This window comes from Meles meles, chromosome 5 (assembly GCF_922984935.1).
Source record: "Meles meles chromosome 5, mMelMel3.1 paternal haplotype, whole genome shotgun sequence".
Lineage (NCBI taxonomy): Eukaryota > Metazoa > Chordata > Mammalia > Carnivora > Mustelidae > Meles > Meles meles.
In genome coordinates this window covers 126,624,735-126,639,778 of record NC_060070.1, presented here as the reverse complement: position 1 = coordinate 126,639,778, position 15,044 = coordinate 126,624,735, and the positions used below count along the sequence as shown (strand labels likewise).

The following is a 15,044-nucleotide window of genomic DNA, read 5'->3' as shown; positions in this document are numbered from 1 at the left end:
CTACATATCTACATGATCAGAACCCACATTTAAAAAATAACCCCAGAAGACTATGTGCACTGTACACATGGAGCTCTGTAGGGCCTTCAGGGCATGAACTATGACTGGGTGCCAATGGTGCCCCTTCCCCACTATGGCATTTTGATGCCACTTCTAAGTCAAAAAACTACTCACAGCCTCTTGCAGTTACAAATGCAATATTACTAATACAACACTATTAACAAACCAACAGGAAGATTACAAATTATAATTCACATGGAAAAAGTCTAGAAGAATATACACTGGCCATGGTTATATTAGGATGTCAGTTTGGGGAAGTTTTCACTTTATTTAACATATTTCTATCACATTTGGATTTTTAAAATTTTCATTTTATTTTAACTGATGAGCCTACATTCCTTTCATAACCAAGAAAAGAAAAATTAAAAAAAAACACTATAAAACTCAACTGAATTACTCTAATAAGTAAAATATTCAACTCCTTCATCGGTAAAACAGCTAACTGTACTATTTTCTCTCTCCACCAACATTTCCTCTGGCCCTTGGACTCCTGCCCACTCTTGCTGCCTGCCTCTATCTACGCTCCTAAGGCCTCACGTGCCCTTTAGAAGAAGCGAATGTCATTTTTACAGTGGGAGCACTGAAATAGGAACACCTACCTGAACTTTCTCCTTTGCTGTGACATGTTCCCTCCGTGGAAGACCCCATCCATCACTGGTAGGACCTTGCTAAGGGAGCAAGTGGATTCCTGGAAGATACTGTCTTCAAAAGGCAAAGTGGCAGCCACATGCTTCCTTAGGAAGGGGAATTAGTGCTCTAGATCTTATTCTGATACAGAAGATGTACAGGGGTAACCAGTGCTAAGATGTGCGAAATGCCAGAGTGGCCATGGTAAATACGCTAGTCCAACAAAGTCAAGCAGAACTGCCTCTAAACAAAATTAACAGAAGTATATTTGAAGAAACACTAGAAAATAGTGCCATCAATATAAGCACTCTGAAAAAACAGATATTTGGAAGGAAAGAACTTCTTTGGTAATGCCTTTCCAATATCACAGCACCTGTTACACTGATTTGTGGACTCAAAAGCATGATCATGCAGGATGAGAGAGGGAGGAAAGAGGAGAAAGAAGGTCTCTATTTTAAAAGGACCTAATTCTCTCTGTTATGACCCTGAACCCCAAGCCATGTTCTGAGTCTTTTCTCAAACAACTTTTGCTTCCCAAATTGAGAATCTGCTCAGTGGTAGGTAAGTGATTCTGATCTGTTTTTCAATTATGCTTGATCCTACTGTGAAATTAATGAATCCCAGAGTTACTAATTATTGTATATAACTATAACTTCTAGAATTGTAAATTAGGTGTTAGTGTGTTCAACCTTTAGGTGGCTATATTTCCAACCTGGGATAGGGGCCAAAATGGGTAGCTCCTACCTGTTTCCTTCTGTACCAAATGTGGACTCTGATATTTATTGGTGCCAACCTTGGACAAGTTTTTCTGTGCCTCACTCTTCTCACCTTTAGTGTGGGAAAATGGTAAGAGTACCATCTTAAAGGGCTGCTGGTAATATGAAATGAAATAAAATGCTTACAATAGTGCTCGGCTCACGTGTAGTAAATGTTATCATTGCCATCATTAATATTATTATCATTGGGACCAGATTAAGTTTCAAGGCTGCAGTGTGGGCTTCAATCTCCATCACCTCTGCATGTTTCCAAATATGTGCTACTACAAAGACATCTGAATTCTAGCTCTTGTTACACCACCTAATGTTCTCCATTCACCATGCAGTTCTCTTAGGCGAAGCTAACAGCAGACTACCAGAGATCAGTGTTCAGTAGTTCACCAGGTCAGCCTTATCTTAACAACTGGGGAACCACCACTGGGAACCATGACCATTGTCACTGGCAGACAGAACAAAAGCTCTGAGACCTCAAACATGTCTCTATGTACATAACCAGTACGCACACAGGGTATGAGATCTGTTTCTCACATTTCTAGAATTTGTGGACATCTTCAATGAGGGCTTCTTCTGTCAGCTCACATCCATTTTGGGATCTGCCAAGTTATGAGGCAGCAGATAACTGACCCGTCTTGGTCTGGGATGGAGCTGCTCTTCAAGCTTCCACTCCCACCTTTCCTTCTGGCTTCTGGGCAGAGCCAGCTGCAAGTTAAGGCACCTCAACTGAGAGACTCATCAAAGACTAGACTCCAGAACCTGAGTTGGTTTGTGAGTTTTTCTCTAGGTGGAAGAATCACCAGGACCTGGTGTTAGAAAACGCTTTGTGATTCATTGCAAGTTAAAAAAAGAAAAAAAAAAAAAAAAGGAAGTTGGATAGTGACATGTAAAGGATCCCCACTGGAAGGAAGGAAGGCAGGGAGGGAGAGAAGAGAGACAAAGAGGAGAAGGAGAGAGAGGTGGGGGAGGGGAGGAAGGAGATAGGACTGGAGACTACACAATGATTGGACTGAGACCATAGCCACTAGAACCAAGGCCCTGGTAGCAGTGCCAGTCCACACCATACAAAAATGAAGATCTCTCAGAAAGTTAAAAAAAATCCATTTATTTGTCTTTATACATTTTTGTACTGGTTGTTGTGTTGCAATAGGCACATATTGTTTGTAATTGAAATAGAAAAGAAAATGACTAAATGAGACATCGTGCTAAAGCACATATGACAGCTGGATTCCCTTTCCAGGAGCAGTCATGATCCTTTCACCTCAGTCTTCCATACTTGCTAGCTAATGATGATCAGCACCTACTGCATACCCAGTATGACATGGGCACTGTGAGTATCTAGCTCTCTTCCACAACAGCCTGAGTAGGTGTGTGGTTCCTAGTTCACAGATCGAGAGGGTGAGGAGAGCCTGACACTGGTTGACCAGTCATGTGCCAGATACTGAACTGAGTGCACTGGCTACACTGTCCGGTTCATTCCCACCACAGCCCCTCTCATGTCCAGGCTGTTACCCGGTCTGAGGGTAACATATGGCTCATGGACAGTGGGGGATAACCAGATGCCAAGGTAGACTGCCTCATAGCTTCTCTTCACAGTAAGACCTGCTCCCCTGTTCTATTCCTGCTCTTCCTGACTCTGAACCACAGAGAACCAAAATGTATATCCACATAATACTCCCAGCACATTGCAACAACTTTCTGGAATGAATGAGTTAATTCACAGGCAACTCTATGGAGAGCAATGCTTCTTTCCAGCTTCTTGTCAATTCACTACACTAATAGTCCTTTGCTTTAAATAAGCCTTTCACCTAGTTAGTGATTAATAAATGTTTGGTGAATTGATGAGTGAATAAAACATAGCCACATATAAGTCAGAATAATTGAAGATGACAAACAAACAAACAAACAAACAAAAAACACTAAGCATCTGAACAAGAAGAGGTATGGGATAGTGTAGCCCTCTCTAACAGGTAAAACCCACAGCAAGAATCCAGAAACTGTAAAGGATTCCCATGTCATTGAATATCTTGAAAACAGCTAAAGATTTTTTAAACTTATTGTTTTCTCACCATAGCACATACCCTCCCCAATGAAGATAGGCATAGATTTTATTTATTTTTATTTTTTATTTTTGGATAGGTATAGATTTTAGTACAAAGAGATTTAAAATGTGCCTTAAAATTGTGCACACATGACTTTCTAGAAGAAAGTAACCTACTATGAATAAGGATAAAATTCTCATAAACTGTTGGTAGAAGTACTGAATTTGGTTGGCATGCATTACAATTTTTGATTTGTAAACACTTTCATGTAGCAATTCTATTTCTTGGAATTTATCCTAAACTCTGCTCTCAAACACAAAGACATTCTCTTGTCTTCACTGAAGCAGTTAATAACTCCCTACAAAACCCCAACAGATAGTTGCTCCTTAATGCAGTCCAGAGCTACCACCTACCTACCACAAAGCACTTGTTGCTTTTTCAGAACTACAAAGCTTACTAATTTAGGAACTCTAGTACTATTTTTAAAATGTTCTGGCAACAATTAGCAGCTGCCAGCTCCCTATGCTCAATTCTCTCTGAGGCCAATTTACAGCACTAGGAGCAAAAGGTAGTTAGGGAAAGAGAGGAGGAGGAAATAAACATTATCCTGGGGCATTTTTGTTAATCAGTGGGTATAGAACCTAAAATTTTCTGGGCTGTTCCTATGTATGTCTTATTAGTTTCCCATATTCTATTTTAGCACAATTTACTTTACAAAGGTATCCCTTTTTTGAGGGTTCTAAGAAGTAAACATAGCATGCTATAGTATTTTTTTTTTTTTTTTACCAGGTCAGAATTGTTTAGGGGAAGAAAACCTGACACAGAGCCACAGGAAAATAGATATACAGTGGTGGGATCTCACAGTTGAATGATTTGTAGATACAGTCATCATCTGACTATGAAAGATGCTCCTTTATGCATATTTTAGTAATAATCTAAATGTAATTTACTATGACATTAAAGTAATTTAAAATATATTGGGAAAAAAAGAGACTGTTTTTAGTCAGTTTGAACCTGAACTCAATTTTAAGGAGCTACCTGCAAACAAACAGAGTGTGTTCTTGCTTGTTCTAGGAGGGAGGAACTTCAGATGCTTATGAGGATGGTTGGCTGTCACCAGCCTTGCAGCCTTGCAAGTTTCCTAAGTTTACTCCATCCTGTTAAGTATACACATCTCCATTAGTTGAGAGGTTAGGCACAAATATAAGGGCTCAGCAAGAGGCCTGGACAAAAGTGGTGGCTATGTTCAGATCAGACTTTGCATAAACTAGGTCAATACCTTGACTCAAATCATGCTTGATTCCACCCTTGGTGGAAGTAGTACAAAATGTCCATCAGCAGATGAAGGGAAAAATTATATATTGGATATATATAGAGATATCTATCTATCTATCTATCTATCTATCTATCTATCTCTCTATCTCTCTATCTATCATCTATCTATCTATCCTTAAAGAGGAAATACATTCTGACACATACTACCATATGAATCAACTTTATGATAAGTGAAATCAGCCAAATGCAAGACCACTCGTGTGAAGTACCTAAGCAGTCAAATCCACAGAAACAGAAAATGGAATGGTGTTTCTAGGGACTGGGGGAAAGGGAATAGTGTTTCATGGACACAGAGTTTCAGTTTGGAAACTGGAGTTTCTGGAGATGGATGGTTGCAAAGCAATGTGAATGTACTTAATGCTACCTGAAGTGTACACTTAAAAATGGCATAAATAGCCCATTTTATGTTACGCATATTTTACCACAGTAATAAGAAAAGACAGCTCACCTTTGAAGTTGCCAATGTATAGGCCAGGCAGGATCTAGAAGAGACACAGATCAGATGTCAGTGTTACAGACCTGAAACTGACAGTGTTTTGGACAGAGGCTGGGCCCTCACCAGAGCAGTGGGAGGACATCCCAGGCCTGCTGCCTGCCGCACCCACTTCTCAGCACCTTCGCAGATAGCTAACAGGACCCAGCGTCCTTGTCTCCAGGGCTTTGGCCTGCACATGGCCACTAGGAAGCCTGCTCAAATAGCATGTGAATGGATGCACATTGATGCCCATGAGCTCATGGGGCTTTAAAGACCAGAATTCCCCAAAAGATCTACATGTAAGCCCTTCAGTGCCCCTTGGCATTCTGAGAGTCTAGTCCCAAACCCAAGGGCCTCCAGCCCTCCACATCTCCTGCCTACCCTTCCCCCTTGACTCCTCCTTTTCTCACGTCAGCATCCACCACTTAACCCACAACTCCAGCAAACCTCCCTTTGCTGAGGCCTTTATGCATGCTGCTCCCATGTCCAGTAGCTATGTTCCTACTCTCCTCTCAACCTTCAGGTCCTAGATCTAACTCACACCCTGAAGAGGCCTGTCCTGAGCCCAGGCTCTGAGGTAGACCCTGGCTTCAGCACCCACAGTTCCCTTGCAGAGATATGTCACAGGGGTATTGCTAGGGAAGGTCTGTCTCCTCTGCTACAATGGAAAGTTGTTTGGACAGCAAACATATCCTGTCGCTCGCTGCTGTATACCTAGCTCCTCACCCAGGGCTTTGCTCATGATTAGTATTCAATAAAGAATTACTAAAGGAATGAATGAACTGCCCAAATGCACAAGTTAATAAGAACATACGATTTGCTTCAAAATATCTACTTTTCCTGAGGCAGTGGTTCTCAAGACAATCCATCAGAATCACCAGAAGCTGTTAAAAATTCAGATTTCTGGGGCGCCTGGGTGGCTCAGTGGGTTAAAGCCTCTGCCTTCAGCTCAGGGAATGATCCCAAGGTCCTGGGATCAAGCCCCACATCGGGCTCTCTGCTCAGTAGAGAGCCTGATTCCTCCTCTCTCTCTGCCTGCCTCTCTGCCTACTTGTAATCTCTGTCAAATAAATAAATAAAATCTTAAAAAAAAATTCAGATTTCTTAAAAAGCCCTAGCCCCAGCTCCCATATAGAACGATTTAGTAGATCTGAGATAAGAACAAGGGGCTGGGTTTTTCACAAGCAACCCCCCACTTTGCAAAATACAAAGCTAATTCTTGTCCTGCCACTAATTTGTATGACAGGTCTTAAATTCAAATACAGACACTGTTTTGGAAGTTACATCACCTGACATGATTTCCAAGTGCATAGAGCATACTGCCACTGCAGACCCCTGGTGCCCTGGCGACACCCTCCTGTCGGCACTACCATCCCACATCCCCCACTCAGCTTCATCTGCTTCACACTCCCTATTTTTTATTCACTTCCACCAAGAAAGCTGAAAGCAGCATGTCGTAACATTTTTCACGTGTGCAGATTTCTTGGAGCATCTTCCTGACAAACAGCTTCTGTGCTAAAAATTAATGGCATCTGGGGTGCCTGGGCGGCTCGGTGGGTTAAAGCCTCTGCCTTCGGCTCAGGTCATGATCCCAGGGTCCTGGGATCAAGCCCCACATCGGGCTCTCTGCTCGGCGGGGAGCCTGCTTCCTTCTCTCTCTCTGCCTGCCTCTCTGCCTACTTGTGATCTCTCTCTGTCAAATAAATAAATAATATCTTTAAAAAAAATTATATGGAACCAGAAAAGACCTCGAATAGCCAAAGGAATATTGAAAAAGAAAGCCAAAGTTGGTGGCATCACAATTCCAGACTTCAAGCACTATTACAAAGCTGTCATCATCAAGACAGCATGGTACTGGCACAAAAACAGACACATAGATCAGTGGAACAGAATAGAGAGCCCAGAAATCGACCCTCAACTCTATGGTCAACGAATCTTCGACAAAGCAGGAAAGAATGTCCAATGGAAAAAAGACAGCCTCTTCAATAAATGGTGCTGGGAGAATTGGACAGCCACATGCAGAAAAATGAAATTGGACCACTTCCTTATACCACACACGAAAATAGACTCCAAATGGATGAAGGACCTCAATGTGAGAAAGGAATCCATCAAAATCCTTGAGGAGAATGCAGACAGCAACCTCTTCGACCTCAGCCGCAGCAACATCTTCCTAGGAACAACGGCAAAGTCAAGGGAAGCAAGGGCAAAAATGAACTATTGGGATTTCATCAAGATCAAAAGCTTTTGCACAGCAAAGGCAACAGTTAACAAAACCAAAAGACAACTGACAGAATGGGAGAAGATATTTGCAAACGACATATCAGATAAAGGGCTAGTATCCAAAATTTATAAGGAACTTAGCAAACTCAACACCCAAAGAACAAACAATCCAATCAAGAAATGGGCAGAGGACATGAACACACATTTCTGCAAAGAAGACATCCAGATGGCCAATAGACACATGAAAAAGTGCTCCACGTCACTCGGCATCAGGGAAATACAAATCAAAACCACCATGAGATATCACCTCACACCAGTCAGAATGGCTAAAATTAACAAGTCAGGAAATGACAGATGCTGGCGAGGATGCGGAGAAAGGGGAACCCTCCTACACGTTGGTGGGAATGCAAGCTGGTGCAACCACTCTGGAAAACAGCATGGAGGTTCCTCAAAATGTTGAAAATAGAACTACCCTATGACCCAGCAATTGCACTACTGGGTATTTACCCTAAAGATACAAACATAGTGATCCGAAGGGGCATGTGTACCCGAATGTTTATAGCAGCAATGTCTACAATAGCCAGACTATGGAAAGAACCTAGATGTCCATCAACAGATGAATGGATAAAGAAGATGTGGTATATATACACAATGGAATACTATGCAGCCATCAAAAGAAATGAAATCTTGCCATTTGCGACGACGTGGATGGAACTAGAGCGTATCATGCTTAGTGAAATAAGTCAATCGGAGAAAGACAACTATCATATGATCTCCCTTTTTTTTTTTTTAAAAGATTTTATTTATTTATTTGACAGAGAGAGATCACAAGTAGGCAGAGGGCAGGCAAAGAGAGAGAGAGGGAAGCAGGCTCCCTTCTGAGCAGAGAGCCCGAAGCGGGACTCGATCCCAGGACCCTGAGATCATGACCTGAGCCAAAGGCAGCGGCTTAATCCACTGAGCCACCCAGGTGCCCAACAGCAACTTCTCCTTAACCAAACTTTAATCAGGCTCCTTTGAGCCTTCTTCTTGACTAGGCCTCACCCGTGGCCTGCCAGTTTTAGCAAAGAATCCTGCTAAGCCAGTTTATCAAGAATCCTCCCAATCTTGATATCCAATCAAGCTCATCTTCCTCTACCCTTGATATTTAATCAAATTCTTTTCAATAATTTTCCATCTTTCCCTCACCTTGCCTGTTGGTTATAAATCCCCACTTGCTCCTATTGTATTAAGAGTCAAATTCTCTCACTTGCAATAGTATCTCTACTATTGCACTAGTCTCAAATAAAGGCTTCCTCGCCATTTTTAGTAAGAATAATTTTTCTTTTATAACATTGACCACAAATAGCTCCAGATTCATAAAACTGACAGTTATAATGAACCATAACATGAGCATGTATATTTGCCCAAAATCACAGAATGTACAACAGTAGGCGAATGGTTTACTGATTCCTGTCACATGTGGACTTCATGTTGGACACTCAGGATATAGGTGTGATGGGGAGAGATAGGGCCTTGCCAGAGGCATACTACTTCCCTTGTGGAGCTTCTTGCTTAGGGAAGGAGGAGGTGACCTGACCACTCTGGGATCCCCAAGGATTTTCAGGAGGAAGGAACACTTAGGGGACCTGCAGTTCAAGAGCAGTGGGTCAGGAGAGAGGAAAGGACAGGCAGGGGAGCAATGGAAACCACCAGTGCAGAGAAAGAAGGCTAATTTCTACCAGGAGAGAGCATGAGGGAGGCAGAGACACAGCAGAGAAGAAAAGGACCAGGCTGTGGACCAGGCTGCATGCAGCAGACACAGGCAACCATGGAAGGCTTTCAGGGTTCTAGATAAAGTACCACTAAGATGATTAAGATGTGTGGGGCCATTAGAAAGATATTTTCATTTAATATATCTTGGAAATGTCATGATAAAAATAGAGGAAAGGTAAAGTTGTGTATGTGGTCAATGTCTTCATTATCATATTACCTCTGTTAAGGGGAACACTGGGGGCTGGTGGGGAGGGTCCAAGAAGGGCCATTTCTGTATTTATCTTTGCACTTTTCTATATGGTTTCGATGTTCTAATTGTGTGCATGCTTTACTTCAATTTACTTTTTTCCTTTTTAAGTCAAGAGGGGTGATTTAGGGAAAAGACTATGGCCCAGTTTTGCTTTTCTTTTTTTTACTTCTACTGTTCTTCTCTACCAAAATAAACTAATACGCTTCATATTATTTTTTAAATAAAATAAAGCAAGGACATGAGATTAGATCATCTCTGTGCCCTGATGCTCTAGAGCCATGGTTTATGATTCCTAAATCCATCCTTTAGAAGCCAGCTCCAGTCAGGCTTCTACTCCCTGCACTGCTATCTAAAACATAACACTATATTTCCACCCCCATTATCAATTCCTCAAGTCTCCTGATGATGTCACCTTCTCCCAGTCCCCTAGAATGAAAATCTGGACCCCATTCCCACCATGGCACTCCCCTCCATACTCCCTCGTGCCTCTCTCCAACCAGTGAGTTACAAAGTCCTAGCACAGTCCTGGCTGCTTGTCCCGCAGTCGGAGCATGAACTCAAAAATGGGCTAGAGTAGTCTCCATTGAACTAGCTTCTCTGTCCCATCAAATTAATTTTGTAAGGTCATATTCTCACTGGGTCATTTTCTAGATGATGTTTAGTAGCAAACTCTTTCCAAAGAAAATGAAAGCCAAGACTGAAATTCAACTGAAAATTTCAATATGGCTTCCACATGATGGCTCCAACTTACCCCTGAAGGATTTCCTCCATTTCTCTCCAATTTGCAGCCAAACCAAGTAACCTCCAGTTTCCCAATACCCTTTACTGGTCCTAATTTGCAATATCACATTTTTTTTGCTCTCAATACTCTCTTTAAACAGAGAAGTGACCCCCACTATTTGGGGTCCCTCATCCCCCTTGGCTATACTAAAAAATTATAAACCTTATAATAGACAATTATTTCACTGGTTTCCTAGCCTCTGAAGCCCTTTCCTATGTCTGAGGAATTTCCCTGCAATTTAGAGTCTTGGTAGGAAGCAGATCCCAGCTCTTACTACAGAAGCTGCCAATTACCAGATGACTGCTTGCATTTGCCGTTGCTGCTGTGACATGGAAATGTGACAAATGTGCAACAGCTGCTCCAGACCAGAATCCAGAGATAACCCACAATATTCTCTCCCCCAACAGAGGCAGCAGGGCTGGTAGCACATCTAGAACCCAAAATAGCATCAGCAGTATCTTGGAGCAGCCCCAGAAATGCTCTCACCAGATCAGTTCTAGGATCTGCTTCTGGCAAGTTAGCCTTAATCTAGTTCTCCCAACTTCCTGGCCATCTAACCTATTGTTTTGTATTTTTTAATGGCTAATATTTTTAATTAATAATTATTTTTATTAACATATATTGTATTATCAGCCCCCAGGGGTACAGGTCTGTGAATGTCAGGCTTACACATTTCACAGCACTCACCATAGCACATATCCTCCCCAATGTCCATAACCCAACCATCATCTCTCTACTCTTCTTTTCCCAGCAACCCTCAGATTGTTTTGTGAGATTAAGAGTCTCTTATGGTTTGTCTCCCTCCTGATCCCATCTTGTTTCATTTATTCCTTCCCTACCCCCCAAGCCCTGCATCCTGCCTCTCAAATTCCTCATATCAGAGAGATCATATGATAATTTTGTCCTTCTCTGACTTATTTCACTCAGCATAATATCCTCTAGTTCCATCCGTGTCATTGCAAATGGCAAGCTTTCATTTCTTTTGATGGCTGCATAGTATTCCATTGTGTGTGTGTGTATGTGTGTGTGTGTGTGTGTGTGTACATATATATACCACATCTCCTTTATTGATTCATCTGTTGATGGACATCTAGGTTCTTTCCATAGTTTGGCTATTGTGGACATTGCTGCTATAAACATTTGGGTGCACGTTCCCCTTTGGATCACTACATTTGTATCTTTAGGGTAAATACCCAGTAGTGCTATTGCTAGGTCGAACATCCTACCTATTGTACCCAAAGCAGCCATATTTGGATTTTGTTGCTTACAAACACTGACCCTGGTATAGGCCTTTCAACCCAGTAAAAATGCATAAATGCAAATGAGCTGTACAGACCTTCAGGCAAGTCACAGACTAGCAAAGTCCTACCCACCTTGTAAGCAGCAGCCCCACCGGCACTCCCAAAACGAGTTAGAGATCACTCCAAAAGGAGATTCCTTCCCCACTCTGGACTCTACTCACACCTCATTAAACACTTCACCACTCCTCAATAGCTCGCTAATTTGTCTGCTCCTCTTGAAACGTCAGTGCAGTATCTTTGTTCAGCTTCTTAGTGCCTCCCCTCTGACTTGTAACAGCCTCCTAAAGATCTCTCTACCCTTGGATTGATCCCTTCAAAGGAATCCTCAACCAGACTCCAAGTGCAAAACTGACTATGTAACTCTTCAGATTAAAACCTTCTTAGGGTTCCAAGTAGCTGTCACCATAGAAACTAAATCTGGTACCTCAGCAAGTGAGACCTTCAGGTACTGAGGTTGCTATGTCTGCAACCTCAGCCCTATGCCTAGTTCTTTCCCTAAACTTCCCCAGAGCTGAAATAACCATTCAAAGATGCAGGGCGAGACCCCCAATCCTAGCATCCAGGTTTTAAGGGAAACAACCCAATTTTCAACAGCTATCAACTACATTTAAAAAAACCCCACAAAACCTTAGATATTTTGATAGACAAAACACATCTCCACGCTTACTATAGCCCATGGACGTCAAGTTTATGACTTTTATCTGCTGCTTGCATCAAATATGATGTATTGTGAGTATGTTCTCTCTAAACTTGGATGGTTCTCCCTTGATTCCTAGTTACTCAAGTAAATGTTTCTTCCATGAATAGATGAACAAAAAGAGAATGTGAATAAGGTAGGAGGAAGTAAAGCAAGGAAAGGAGAGACCTGAAAAACAATGATGAGTAAAGCCTAAGAAATCAAACCTTGCCCCTTTTCTGCCCTGGGCAGGTTTCCATAGGGGTCAATGATGGTCACACCAGCAGCATAGGGGCCAGTGCTGGATGAGAGCAGCATCCCAAAAGGAGGCCAGGTCAGAGTGCTGGCAAAGACAGAGGCTTAATCTTACCAAAATCAAAGAGCCAACTTACTAAAAATCAGTTAAGATGCACATTTTGTATGCATTTAAAATTTATTTTTTAAAAAGATTTATTGATTTATTCCTTTGTCAGAGAGGGAGAGAGAGAGCATAAGCAGGGGGAGCAACAGGCAGAGCAGGCAGAGGGAGAAGCAGGCTCCCGCCTGAGCAAGCACCCCAGGACCTTGGGATCAGGTCCTAAGCCAGAGGCAGAGGCTTAACTGACTGAGCCACCAAGATGTCCGTAAATTTTTTTTCTTTTTTTCTTTTCCAAGTCTTTATCTAAACTCCACAGTTAGTTAACATACAGTGTAATATTAGTTTTAGGTGTAGAATTCAGTGATTTATCACTTATATCCAACACTTGGTGCTCATCCTTATTCTCCATCAACCATCTAACCCAAGCCCCACCTACCTCCCCTCCAGCAACCTATAGTTTGTTCTCTGGTTTGTCTCTTTTCTGCCCCTCCCCCAAATTCATCTGTTTTATTTCTTAAATTCCACATATGCAAAAAGAAGACAGAGCTATATCAGTAAACTTTAAACTCCATTTTCAAGACCACAAGAGTAAACTAGCGTTTCGAGGGCCAGAAACAGAAAGTGAATGGCTCAATTCCAGTTTCTGTAGTTTCTTCCATATAGAATTACAAAATAAGAGAAAGGATGGCTAACCACTGGCACAGTGCGAAATTACATTTTTTGTTTTCAAGAATAGAAACCCCATGAATATTTAAACTTCTACTCTAGTCAGCTTCATAATTCAAACTTGAAACAAAAAATTTGACTTGCCCCCCACCCCCCAAATTTTGACCCATCCACTTTCCTGACATGATTGTTGCTGGTAATCCTTAAGTACAGAGAAAGAGAAAATGAAATGAAATAATTTTCCAGCAGAAAGACAGCTTATAGAGACCATGGAAGAGCAGAGTGTTCATCTGGGACAAAGTGGATGACTAGTCAGTCAATTCATGAAGTCTGAACTTAAGCCAGAAGCAAGAACACACGGAAAGTGAAAACATTGCCACCTGGGAGGAAAGAAAAGCATAGATCAAAGAAAGAAGTTTGTATATGCAGTTTGGATATGTTTGAGAATGTTCTATGACTCTTAAGATAACAACCACCAGATTGGTCCTAATTGTCTTTGGGCCTCAGAAATAATTTTTATTCCCTCTGCAGAGGATGTTCTTCCCCCATTGTTCACATGGGTGGTGCCTTGTCCTTTGGGTCTCCTATAAGATGACAGCTCTTAAGGAAGTCTCTCATGACCATTAAATTCCCTGACACCCTCCATCACAACCCCTTGTTATTTTCTTCATCATATTTATCAGTACTTAAAATTATTTAATATTTGCTTACTTTTTTTTTTAATTTTTTTATTTATTTGACAGAGAGAGATCACAAGTAGACAGAGAGGCAGGCAGAGAGAGAGGGAGGGAAGCAGGCTCACTGCCGAGCAGAGAGCCCGATGCGGGACTCGATCCCAGGACCCTGAGATCATGACCTGAGCCGAAGGCAGCGGCTTAACCCACTGAGCCACCCAGGCGCCCCTATTTGCTTACTTTTTTGATTGACCTTGAAGCAGGGGGTTTGTCTGTTGTCTTCCCTGCTCTGTCTCAAGAGCCTGCCACAGAGTCCAGCACATAAAGAGATAATAAAAGGCAATGGAAGATGCTCTCTAGCACTCTGCTAGTCAAAAAAGATTCTTGCTTTCTGATAAAAGACTGTATAGAGACAGGAAATGAAGGCAGACTCCCGCAGAAATACTTTGAAACTATGCTAAAGATTCTCCATGTTTAATGGCTCCTCTTGATCAATATCCTTCACACCACACTATAATATCTATACAGAAGTGCATAAAATCAAATCCTTCACCACAAAAAAGCACTTATGAACAAAACAATACTGCTTCTAAGGGCAGTAAATATTTTGAGTTTATTTTTTAAACATTTCTCTTAGTGCTTCAGGATACCATGCAATCTAAGACCACCACCCAAACAGATTTAAAAGATAAAATTCAGATAAAATCAGGCAGCAGGACAAGGCTGTTGGCGGTGGGATAATCTTAATTCTTCCTAGGTCAGAAAGAACTTTCTGGGTTTCAAAGCCAGGAATGAGGGGGAGAACTTTGGTGGATTCTGTGAAGGGTTAAATGTCACAGACTTTCTTAATGCCATTTGGCCATGGACTTAACCAGTTTGCATTTGCAAAAGGATGAATCTGAGAATACTCTTGGAGCACCTGGGTGGCTCAGTCAGTTGAGCATCCAACTCTTTATTTCACCTGAGGTCACGATCTCAGGTTCATTGAGATAGAGCCCATGTTGGTCTCTGCACTCAGCACAGTCTGCTTAAGAAAAAAAAAAAAAAAGATTAA

The 15,044-nt window shown here is 41.8% G+C and overlaps 1 protein-coding gene across 2 annotated transcripts in view; it reads right to left on the bottom strand.

Moving 5' to 3' along the window:
• DUSP22 (dual specificity phosphatase 22) overlaps positions 1-15,044 on the bottom strand; it is a 69,868-nt gene that overhangs the window by 48,354 nt on the left and 6,470 nt on the right. For both annotated transcript variants that reach the window (XM_046005828.1, XM_046005829.1), the window contains exon 2: positions 5,283-5,316. In XM_046005828.1, the coding sequence (XP_045861784.1) occupies positions 5,283-5,316 (34 nt within the window). The remainder of the gene's footprint in view (positions 1-5,282; positions 5,317-15,044) is intronic.